Raw genomic sequence first — 12,112 nt, forward strand, 5'->3', positions numbered from 1 at the left:
GGGTGTGGAGTACATCAGTGTTACAGTGAGGGGTGTGGGATAGATCAGAGTGTTACAGTGAGGGGTATGGGATATATCAGTGTTATAGTGAGGGGTGCAGGATATATCAGACTGTGACAGTGAGGGGTGTGGGATGTATAAGAGTGTTATAGTGAGGGGTGTGGGATATATCAGAGTGTTAAAGTGAGGGGCGTGGAGTATATCAGAATGTTACAGTGAGGGGTGCGGGATATATCAGAGTGTTACAGTGAGGGGTGTGGAGTATATCAGTGTTATAGTGGGGTGTACAGGATATATCAGAGTGTTACAGTGAGGGGTGTGGGATATTTGAATTTTACATGAGGGAAAGGATCTTAGCCGACTGCATTGTTCCACTGGGGCTCAGTTCGTTTCTCCCAGAACAGAGTATTTCCTGAGATTGAGGAGGGGCCTCGTGTTCATTGCTGAAAGGACAGTTGTGCTTGCTTCAATCGTGACTTTGAAAGGAGCACTGCATAAATGGTTGAACGGAAGAACTGCAGGGTTATGGGTGTAAGTAGGGCGATTATTGAATAGTTACTTCACTGCAAGCTGAGAGTGAGACATCACAAGAATAAGCTGCAGCTTTGGATTCGTAGCTCCTCGATTGGGTGAATTGCTGATTCACAGAGATAGCTGCTCAGATCCTGTGTCCATATCTGACTGTGTCCTGGGTGAAATGGAAGTGAATGTAAATAAAGGTGATGATGGGAGTGGGGAGCAGTGATTCTAACAATTGAAGAAATTGCTTTGCGTGGGTAAGTCACAGGAAATCAAAGCAAAATTCAATTGATCATCATCGCTCCAAAGCCAGCTGTACATTTCAAGACTTTTCCTCCTTCTCTGCAATTTTAGCTAAACCATGTCGCAAATCATTCAATTCGTAGAGCTTGACATCAAGGATATCCAGCAGCTTCCGGGCATCACACTGGATCCTCTCTCGATCATTCACACAATCAACCAGTGTCTGCTCCACATCCTGTAGCTGCTGTTCCAGATCAGCGTTCCGGCTCTCAACTTCCTGAAAAAAATGTCAAAGATCAAATGAGATTTGGTCAGTTGCAGCTCTGTCCAGACCGACAGACTGACTCTGTTTCCTGAGTGAGCTGGACAAGGCATCGAATACAAACCCCACCCCCCGATCCCCGCCACTTGTACCTGCAGTCGGAGCAGTGCCTCCTCTCGGTCACTTTCTAACTCGTTCACATCAGATTTTTGGCTTCTCAACATCTGGATTTCCTGAGAGAAACAAGAATATCAGGAACACAGAGAGACAGCGGCACAGAAAGACATTGGCATGAGGAGCTCGCAATTTTGTGCACGGGGAGAGACTATGACACCAGACAGGAGGGAAAATGTGACCTCAGAAGGGGTAGAGACTGCTCTCCGATACCAAACTCATACGTTGAATGAATCTCATATGGGTTCTGGCCAGATCAAGTTTCTCTCCCTTGCTCAGCTCAGGACCCGAAACCACAGACTGTCCCAGCTCACCATTGATATAAGCAATGAATGTGTTTAAACACCAGGACACGCAGCAGAAGTTCCTGAATGAGGTAGAATGTATTGCCCCAAAACAGGCCTTTCAGCTCAGCAGGTCTGGACTGGTGTTTATATGAACATACCAATTAGGAGTAGGCCACTCAGCCCCTTGAACCTGCTCTGCCATTCAACAAGATCATGGCTGATCTGATTGTCGCCTCAACTCCAAATTCTCGCCTACCTCTAATAACCTATCACCCCGTTGCTTATCAAGAATCTGTCTACCTCTGCCTTAAAAATATTCAAAGACTCTGCTTCCATCATCTTTTGAGGAAGAGAGTCCCAAAGTCTCACAACCTTCTGAGAGAAAAAGATTTCTCCTCATGTCTTAAATGAGCGACCCCTTATTTTTAAACAGTAAGCCCTAGTTCTAGATCCTCCCACAAGACGAAACATCCTTTCCACATCCACCCTGTCAAGACCCCTCAGGATCTTAAAGGCTTCGATCTCTTCTTACTCTTTTAAACTCCAGCAGATACTGCAGCCTCTCCAGCCTTGCCTTATAAGACAACCCGTCCCCATTCCTGGGGTATTCGTCCAGTAAACTTTCTCTGAACTGCTAACGCAGGGATGTAGATAGCTTAAATGAGTGGGCAAAGATCTGTCAAATGGAATATAATATGGGAAAATGTGAAATTGTCCATTTTGGCAGGAAGAATAAAAAAAAGCTGATTATCTAAATGGTGAGAAATTGCAGAGCTCTGAGATGCAGAGGGATCTGAGTGTCTTAGTGCGTGAATTACAAAAGGTTAGTAGGCAGGTACAGCAAGTAATTAGGAAAGATAACAGAATGTTATCATTTATTGTGAGGGGAATTGAATACAAAAGTAGGGAGGTTATGCCTCAGTTATACAAGGCGACATCTGGAGTACTGTATACAGTACTGGTCTCCTCATTTAAGGAAGAAGTAAATGCGTTGGGAGCAGTTCAGAGAAGATTTACTAGGCTAATAAGGTGGAATGGGCGGGTTGTCTTATGAGGAAACATTGGACAGGCTCAGCTCTGAAACATCCCTTTGAAGGCCTGCCACTGAATCCCTATTGAACTATCTCTTAACCTTATTTGTCAATTCACTTTAGCTAGCTCTGCTTTCATGCCATCATAATTGCCCTTATTTAAATTTAAAATACTAGTTTTAGACCCACTCTTCTCTCCCTCAAACTGAACATAAAATTCAATCATATTACTATCGCTACGACCTAGGGGCACCTTCACTATGAGGTCATTAATTAATCCTATCTCATTGCTCAATGCCAGGTCTAGTATAGCCTGCTCTCTGGTTGGCTCCAGCACATACTGTTCTTGAAAACATTCTATGAATTTCTCATCTAGGCTACCTTTACCCCTCTGATTTTTCTGGACTATATGTAGATTAAAATCCCCCGTGATTATCGCTATACCTTTCTGATAAGCTCCCAGTAATTCTTCCTTCATACCCTGTCCTACTATATGCTTACTGTCGGAGGGTCTATACACCATTTCCACAAGTGACTCTTTGCCTTTATCATTCCTCATCTCAAACCAAACCGCTTCTACATTCTGGTTTCCAGAACTTAGGGTCATCCATCTCTAATGTGCTAATTGCATCATTAATTAACAGAGCCACCCCTCCACCTTTTCCTAACTTCCTGTCCTTCCTAAATGTCACATACCCTTCAATATTCAGGTCCCAATCTATGTCATCCTGCAGCCATGTCTCTGTAATGGCTATCAGATCATACTTATTTATTTCTATTTGTGCTATCAGTTCCTCTGTTTTGTTTTCAATGCTCCGTGCTTTAAGATACAGAGCATGTAGCTTTGTTCTTTTATTATTTTTGTTACCTCTAGCCTTAGATTTGTATTCTGTCCCTTCGTGTCACAGTCTCTTTATCATTTCCCATATTAATAACTTTCTCTCTTGCCTTGTCTCTACTGTTTGATTTCTCATATCTTCTCAAATTTGATCTCTTTCTCCCATTATTTAATTTAAAACCCTCTCTACTTCCCTAGTTATGTGGTTCACTAGAACACTGGTACCAGCCTGGTTCAGGTGTAGATCATCCCAGCAGTACAGCTGCCTTCTCTAACTGCTTTCCTAACAGCACTGTGTGTGTGCCTACACCACATGGACTGCAGCGGTTCAAGGAGGCAGCTCACCACCATCTTCTCAAGAGCAACGAGGGATGGGCAATAAATGCTGCTCCAGTCGGCGACACCCACATCCCATGAATGAAATTTTTAAAATCACACTCTTGACTTGTGCCTTGTAGATGGTGGACAGGCTTTGGGGAGTCAGGAGGTGAATAGGGAGTTTTAATCATCAATATCTTTCTAAAAATCTGGTCTGCAGTTAGTCTTTGGAGCTGAGACTACAACAACCAGATTGGATTAGTTAGTCAGTTAACTAATCAGCTGCTCTCCAGCAGAGCTTGTTTATCCCTGCCGAAGGCTGGAATAAACTTACTTTAGTTTATTAACTTACTTTAAGTAAATATCAGTTAAATGCTAACTGCTGACCAGATTTTTAGAAAGATATTGACATTTAGAACTCTCTACTCAGCAAACTCATATCAGCTTATTTTGCTTGCAATCTGCACTACATTATCACTCCTTGATGTTAGGGAAGTGGGGTTGTGGCCCTGAGTGTGTCAGTGATGTCAGAGCAGTGAGGTTATTGCCCCAAGTGTGTCAGTGAGGTGAGGTTACCTCCTCTTTTTCCTTTAACAGGGTCTCCAGCTCTTCCACTGATTGGCTGAGGTCCGTGTTCTGAGATGCAACTGTTACAACAGCCTCACCTTGTGACTCAAGCTCAATAACCTGGAGAGAGAGGGGGTAGGAGAGAGGAGTAGAAGAGAGTGGGGAGAGAGTAGACGAGAGTGGGGAGAGAGTAGACGAGAGTGGGGAGAGATGGTAGGGGGAGTGGGGAGAGATGGTAGGGGCCGTGGGGAGAGATGGTAAGGGGCGTGGGGAGAGATGGTAGGGGGCGTGGGGAGAGATGGTAGGGGGCGTGGGGAGAGATGGTAGGGGGCGTGGGGAGAGATGGTAGGGGGCGTGGGGAGAGATGGTAGGGGGCGTGGGGAGAGATGGTAGGGGGCGTGGGGAGAGATGGTAGGGGGCGTGGGGAGAGATGGTAGGGGGCGTGGGGAGAGATGGTAGGGGGCGTGGGGAGAGATGGTAGGGGGCGTGGGGAGAGATGGTAGGGGGCGCGGGGAGAGATGGTAGGGGGCGTGGGAAGAGATGGGAGGGGGCGTGGGAAGAGGTGGGAGGGGGCGTGGGGAGAGATGGTAGGGGGAGTGGGGAGAGATGGTAGGGGGAGTGGGGAGAGATGGTAGGGGGAGTGGGGAGAGATGGTAGGTGGGGTGGGGAGAGATGGGGTGCCAGGTGGACGGGGTGTTGTGGGGGGGGGAGTGATAGAGGGAGAGGGGACGGGGAGAGACAGAGAGGGGATGGGGAGGGGTAGAGGGAGTGGGGAGAGATGGTAGGGGGAGCGGGGAGAAATGGTAGGGGAAGTGGGGAGAGATGGTAGGGGGAGTGGGGAGAGATGGTACGGGGAGTGGGGAGAGATGGTGGGGGGGGTGGGAAAGATGGTAAGGTGGTGGGGAGAGAAGGTGGGGGGAGTGGGGAGAGATAGTAGGGGTGGTGGGGAGAGATGGTAGGGGGGATGGGGAGAGATGGTAGGGGGAGTGGGGAGAGATGGTAGGGGGGATGGGGAGAGATGGTAGGGGTGGTGGGGAGAGATGGTAGGGGGGATGGGGAGAGATGGTAGGGGGGGGTGGGGAGAGATGGTAGGGGGAGCGGGGAGAGATGGTAGGGGGAGTGGGGAGAGATGGTAGGGGGAGTGGGGAGAGATGGTAGGGGGAGTGGGGAGAGATGGTGGGGGGGATGGGGAGAGATGGTAGGGGTGGTGGGGAGAGATGGTAGGGGTGGTGGGGAGAGATGGTAGGGGGGATGGGGAGAGATGGTAGGGGGGGTGGGGAGAGATGGTAGGGGGAGTGGGGAGAGATGGTAGGGGGAGTGGGGAGAGATGGTAGGGGGAGTGGGGAGAGATGGTGGGGGGGATGGGGAGAGATGGTAGGGGGGAGTGGGGAGAGATGGTGGGGGGGGCGATGGGGAGAGGTGGTAGGGGGGATGGGGAGAGATGGTAGGGGGTGTGGGGAGAGATGGTAGGGGGGATGGGGAGAGATGGTAGGGGGGATGGGGAGAGATGGTAGGGGGTGTGGGGAGAGATGGTAGGGGGGATGGGGAGAGATGGTAGAGGGGATGGGGAGAGATGGTAGGGGGGATGGGGAGAGATGGTAGGGGTGGTGGGGAGAGATGGTAGGGGGGATGGGGAGAGATGGTAGGGGGGGTGGGGAGAGATGGTAGGGGGAGTGGGGAGAGATGGTAGGGGGAGTGGGGAGAGATGGTAGGGGGAGTGGGGAGAGATGGTGGGGGGGATGGGGAGAGATGGTAGGGGGGAGTGGGGAGAGATGGTGGGGGGGGCGATGGGGAGAGATGGTAGGGGGGATGGGGAGAGATGGTAGGGGGTGTGGGGAGAGATGGTAGGGGGGATGGGGAGAGATGGTAGGGGGGATGGGGAGAGATGGTAGGGGGCGTGGGGAGAGATGGTAGGGGGGGATGGCAGGGGATGGAGATGGCAGGGGGGATGGGGAGAGATGGTAGGGCGATGGGGAGAGATGGTAGGGGAGTGGGGAGAGATGGTGGGGGTTTGGGGAGAGATGGTAGGGGGTGTGGGGAGAGATGGACGGGGTGCCGGGGGGACAGGATGTCGGGGGGGGGGGCAGTGATAGAGGGGGAGGGGACGGGGAGAGAGGGGGATGGCGAGCGTGAGGGAGGGGAGGGGATGGGGAGCGTGGGGGAGGGGATGAGGAACATGGGGGAGGGGATGGGGAGCACGGGGGAGGGGATGCGGAGAGACAGAGAGGGGATGGGGAGAGAGGGGGAGGGGATGCGGAGAGAGGGTGAGGGGATGGGGAGAGATGGGGAGGGGAGGGGATGGGGAGAGAAGGGGAGGGGTGAGGGAGAGAAGGGGAGGGAAGGGGGAGGGGTTGGGAGGGGGATGGGGAGGGGGTGGGGAGAGATGGGGAGGGGGTGGGGAGAGAGGGGGAGGGGATGGGGAGAGAGGGGGAGGGGATGGGGAGAGATGGGGAGGGGAGGGGATGGGGAGAGAAGGGGAGGGGTGAGGGAGAGAAGGGGAGGGAAGGGGGAGGGGTTGGGAGGGGGATGGGGAGGGGGTGGGGAGAGATGGGGAGGGGGTGGGGAGAGAGGGGGAGGGGATGGGGAGAGAGAGAGGGGTGAATGGGATGGAGATGGGGATGGGGATAGAGGGGTGGGGATAGAGGGGGAGACAAGGGAGAAAGGTGGTGAGCAGGAGGAGGAGAAGAAAAGAATGAGGAAGGATTAGCCGCTCGGTTCTGAAATATTTGCTACCAACAGAATAACATTTTTTTCACTGTGCCAAGGGGCGGGGGCAGGAGAGGGCTGGGTCCTGGGGTTCAGAACCCAGCTCTCTCCAACAATGAGCTCTGATGTTCAGATATCCACGTCACCTTCTGCTGACAGCAGCAAGGGATTGTTACTGCCTCAGTAACAGATTTTGCTTCACTGTGTGTGTGATCCTCTAACCCTTACTGATGCCAAAGATCCCAGTCTGGAGCCAGGCACCAAGCTGGCACAGAATGAGCAAATCAGCATTGGAAACACAGGGGCAAGAGTGGGGAAATCTCTTCCTGCTGCTCCCCCTCCCCATACAACCCGCTCTATAGCCTGATCCCTCCTCCAAGAACCTCACCCGGTCTCGCAGTTTTTCTGTCTCCTCCTTGTAAGCTGTCAGCTGTTTCTTCCATTGCTCAACAGTGACATTTGATTCATGTAGTGCCTGCACCAGTTTCGCGTTACTCTCCTGCAGTGCAAACAGCTCCAATTCCCACTGTGACTCCCCAATGGAACTGGAGACAGAGAGAGTGAGTGTCAGTAATATCAGAGAGGCGAGGTTATTGACAAAAAGAAAGAAAGATGGATGGGAAAAGCAATCATCAGACTCAAGGCAGCGTGCCTGTGCTTAAGGAGGTTATTATAACCCCTCTGCCCAGCCAGCAAATGGCCCAAGATAGATAATCACTTCAGAATCAAATCAGGCAACTCTAAAATCAATTTTCCAACCCTATCCTGTTTCTGATTAGGGTCTTGTTACAACTCTATAGGGCGTTTGTGAGACCACACCTAGAGTACTGTCTACAGTTTTGGACTCCATATTTAAGGGGGGGATATACTTGCATTGGAAGCAGTTCAGAGAAATTCACTAGGCTGATCCCTGGGATGAAAGGGTTGTCTTATGAGGAAAGGTTGAGCAGTTTGGGCCTGTACTCATTGGAGTTTAGAAGAATGAGAGGCGATCTTATTGAAACATATAAGATTCTGATGGAGCTTGACAGGGTAGGTGCTGAGAGGAAGTTTCCTTTCAGGGAGGGATTTAGAACTAGGGGCACAGTTTCAGAGTAAGGGGTCTCCCATTTAAGACGGAGATGAGGAATTTCTTCTCTCAGAGGATCATTAATCTTTGGAATTCTCTTCCCCAGAGAGCAGTGGAGGCTGTGTCACTGAATATATTCAAGGTTGAGTTGGACAGATTTTTCATTGACAAGGGGGTCAAAAGTTATGATGGAGTTGCGGGGGGGGTGGCTGGGGGAGAGGGCCAGGCAGGAAAGTGGAGTTAAGGCCACAATCAGATCAACCATGATCTTACTGAATGGCGGAGCAGGCTCAATGGGCCGAATGATCTACCCTTGCTCCTGTTTCTAATGTTCTTATGACAAGCGCAGCAGACACATGGGAACAACATCTGTAAGTTCTCTGCCAAGTCACTCACCATCCTGACTTGGAAATATATCCCCATTCCTTCACTGTCGCTGGGTCAAAATCCAGGAACTCGCTCCCTAACAGCACTGTGGGTGTACCTACACCACGAGGACTGCAGTGGGACAAGAAGGCAGCTCACCACCACCTTCTCAAGGGCAATTAGGAATAGGCAATAAATGCTGGACTTGCCAGCAACATCAATATTCCATGAGTGAATCAAAAAATAGATATTGAACCACAGAAGATATCAGAACTCTGTAGAGCAGAGAATCACTGGAATCAGGATTGGGAGACCGGGCTGATTCTTTCTCCCAAGGCATGGATCCTCTGATTCCCCTGGCTGTGATCAGCTTATTCAGCACAAGATAGAAATGGACCTGGGCTCCTCCTGCACAGTGGGCCATATTGGGTGGTGCAATTTCTTCATGAGTGTCTCCCATTTCCCAAGTGTTAGAGTGAGCATTTGATGAGAGAAAAATGTGAAAATATTTAAGAGTGACCCAGCGATTCCATCAGTACTGATGACATCATTACATCATTGAAGAGAGGGCTTCCTGTTGTTGCTCACTTGCTGTCTGTATGTCAGTTGACAGGATGTGAAGTTACACACGGTCAGGGAAGAAAGACCAAGATGGCAGATTCCAGTTGGTGTCATTCTGCGACTGGTAACCTACCCCTGGGAGAAGAGAGTCTTGAGCTGAGTACTGTCCAGCGTCATCTCCCCATCACAGCTCTCCGTGTGGTACAGCTTCGGACCACTGCTCCCATTCGCACTGGCTGTCTGCAGTGGAGGTGAATGGAGATCTCCTGACAATTCCTAGAGCAGACCAGACATTTAACAAATCAATCCTTCACCACCACAGACAAGCAATAAAATAGGGCAGGAGAGGAGGGATCCCAGCACTAGAATAAAGGAATCAGGCTGAAGTGTACTTGAGGGCCAATATGAAAGGTTTTAGGAGAGAAAGAATCAAAGCAGAGAAAGAGAGAGAGAATTAGGAAGAGGAAAAACAGACAGAAGGCAAAAGAGAAAGAGTGATGGGTGAAGGAGGGACAGAGAAGGAAGGATACAGCCAGAGGGAAGGATACAGCCAGAGAGCAAGGTAAACTCCAGTAAGAGCTTAAAGAGGAGATACAAAGAAAATGCACAGAGAAAGAGAAGGGGCGAGAAAGAAACAAACTATAGATCACTGTTCAGGACAATGGCATCAGGTCAACCATGGACCAGGAAACCTCCTGCAGATTACCATGTACCGCCCTGAATGTACTCTGGGTGGGGGACTTCAATGTCTATCACCAAAAGTGGCTTGGTAGCACCACAACCGCAGACCGAGCTGGCCGAGTCCTAAAGGACATAGCTGCTAGACTGGGTCTGCGACAGGTGGTGAGGGAACCAACAAGAGGGAAAAACATATTTGACCTCATCCTCACCAACCTGCCTGCCACAGATGCATCTGTCCATGACAGTATCGGTAGGAGTGACCACCGCACAGTCATTGTGGAGAAAAAGTTCTGTCTTCACATTGAGGATACCCTCCATCGTGTTGTGTGGCACTACCACCATGCTAAATGGGATAGATTTCAAACAGATCTAGCAACTCAAGACTGGGCATCCATGAGGCATTGTAGGGCATTAGCAGCAACAGAATAGTACTTGAACACAATCTGTAACCTCATGGCCCAGCATGTCCCCCACTCAACCATTACTGCCAAGCCTGGGGATCAATGCTGGTTCAATGAAGAGTGCAGGAGGGCATGCCAGGAGCAGCATCAGACAAAGCTAAAAATGAGGTGTCAACCTGGTGAAGCTATAACACAGGGTTACTTGCGTGCCAAACAGCATAAGCAGCAAGTGATAGACAGAGCTAAGAGATCCCACAACCAACAGATCAGATCTAAGATCTGCAGTCCAGCCACATCCAGTCGTGAATGGTGGTGGACAATTAAACAACTCACTGGAGGAGGAGGTTCCACAACCATCCCCATCCTCAATGATGGAGGAGCCCAGCACATTAGTACAAAAGATAAGGCTGAAGCATTTGCAACAATCTTCAGCCAGAAGTGCAGAGTGGATAATCCATCTTGGTCTCCTCCGGAGGTCCCCATCATCACAGATGCCAGTCAATTCAATTCACTCCATGTGATATCAAGAAATGGCTGAAGACACTGGATACTGCAACGACTGTGGGCCCTGACAATATTCTGGCAATAGTACTGAAGACTTGTGCTCCAAAATAGCCATGCCCCTAGCCAAGCTGTTCCAGTACAGCTACAACATTGACATCTATGTGGAAAATTGCCCAGGTATGTCATGTCCACAAAAAGCAGGACAAATCCAACCCGGCCAATTACCGCCCCATCCGTCTACTCTTGATCATCAGTAAAGTAATGGAAGGGGCCATCAACAGTGCTATCAAGTGGCACTTGCTTAGCAATAACATGTCACTGATGCTCAGTTTGGGTTCTGCTGGGGCCATTCAGCTTCTGACCTCATTACAGCCTTAGTTCAAACATGGACAAAAGAGCTGAACTCCCGAGGTGAGGTGAGAGTGACTGCCCTTGGCATCAAGGCAGCTTTTGACCGAGTGTGGCATCAAGGAGCCCTAGCAAAACTGGAGTCAATGGGAATCAGGGAGAAAACTCTCTGCTGGTTGGAGTCACACCTAACACAAAGGAAGTTGGTTGTGGTTGTTGGAGGTCAATCATCTCAGCTCCAGGATATCACTGCAGGAGTTCCTCAGGATAGTGTCCTAGGCCCAACTATCTTCAGCTGCTTCATCAATGACCTTCCCTCCATCATAAGGTCAAAAATGGGGATGTTTGCTGATGATTGCACAATGTTCAGCACCATTTGCGACTGCTCAGATATTGAAGCAGTCCATGTCCAAATGCAGCAAGACCTGGACAATATCCAGGCTTAAGCTGACAAATGGCAAGTAACATTTGCACCACACAAGTGCCAGGCAATGACCATCTCCAACAAGAGGGAATCTAACCATTACCCCTTGACGTTCAATGGCATAACTATTGCTGAACCCCCCACTATCAACATCCTGGGGGTTACCATTGACCAGAAACTGAACTGGACTAGCCAGATAAAGATGATGGCTGCCAAGAGCAGGTCAGAGGCTAGGAATCCTGTGGTGAGTAACTCACCTCCTGACTCCCCAAAGCCTGTTCACCATCTATAAGGCACAGGTCTGGAGTGTAATGGAATACTCCCCACTTGCCTGGATGAGTGCAGCTCCAATAACACTCAAGAAGCTCAACAACATCCAGGACAAAGCAGCCGGCTTGTTTGGCACCCAATATACAAACATTCAATCCCTCCACCATCGACGCAATGTGTACCATTACAAGATGCGCTGCAGGGATTCACCAAGGCTCCTTCGACAGCACCTTCCAAACCCACGATCTCTATCACCTAGAAGGACAAGGGCAGGAGATAGATGGGAACGCCACCATCTGCAATTGCCACTCCAAGCCATTCCCATTCCTAACTTGAAACCACATCACCATTCGTTCCATTGTCGCTGGGTCAAAATCCTGGAACTCCCTCCCTAACAGTACCTACACCACACGGACTGCAGCGGTTCAAGAAGGCAACTGGCCACCACCTTCTCAAGGGCAATTAGGAATGGGCAATAAATGCTGGCCTTGCCAGCAATGCCCACATCCCATCATCAAATATTTTAAAAAAGAATGAGACAGA

The 12,112-nt window shown here is 50.0% G+C and overlaps 1 protein-coding gene across 1 annotated transcript in view; it reads right to left on the minus strand.

The window, feature by feature from the left end:
- Positions 1-217: 217 nt before the first annotated feature.
- LOC121287159 (homer protein homolog 3-like) overlaps positions 218-12,112 on the minus strand; it is a 46,225-nt gene continuing 34,330 nt past the window's right edge. Inside the window, exons 5-9 of the mRNA XM_041204758.1 lie at positions 9,075-9,217; positions 7,334-7,490; positions 4,249-4,359; positions 1,177-1,257; positions 218-1,039 (exon numbers count right to left, since the gene is read on the minus strand). Of these exons, the coding sequence (XP_041060692.1) occupies positions 842-1,039; positions 1,177-1,257; positions 4,249-4,359; positions 7,334-7,490; positions 9,075-9,217 (690 nt within the window). The 3' untranslated portion in view covers positions 218-841. The remainder of the gene's footprint in view (positions 1,040-1,176; positions 1,258-4,248; positions 4,360-7,333; positions 7,491-9,074; positions 9,218-12,112) is intronic.

This window comes from Carcharodon carcharias, chromosome 14 (assembly GCF_017639515.1).
Source record: "Carcharodon carcharias isolate sCarCar2 chromosome 14, sCarCar2.pri, whole genome shotgun sequence".
Classification (NCBI taxonomy): domain Eukaryota; kingdom Metazoa; phylum Chordata; class Chondrichthyes; order Lamniformes; family Lamnidae; genus Carcharodon; species Carcharodon carcharias.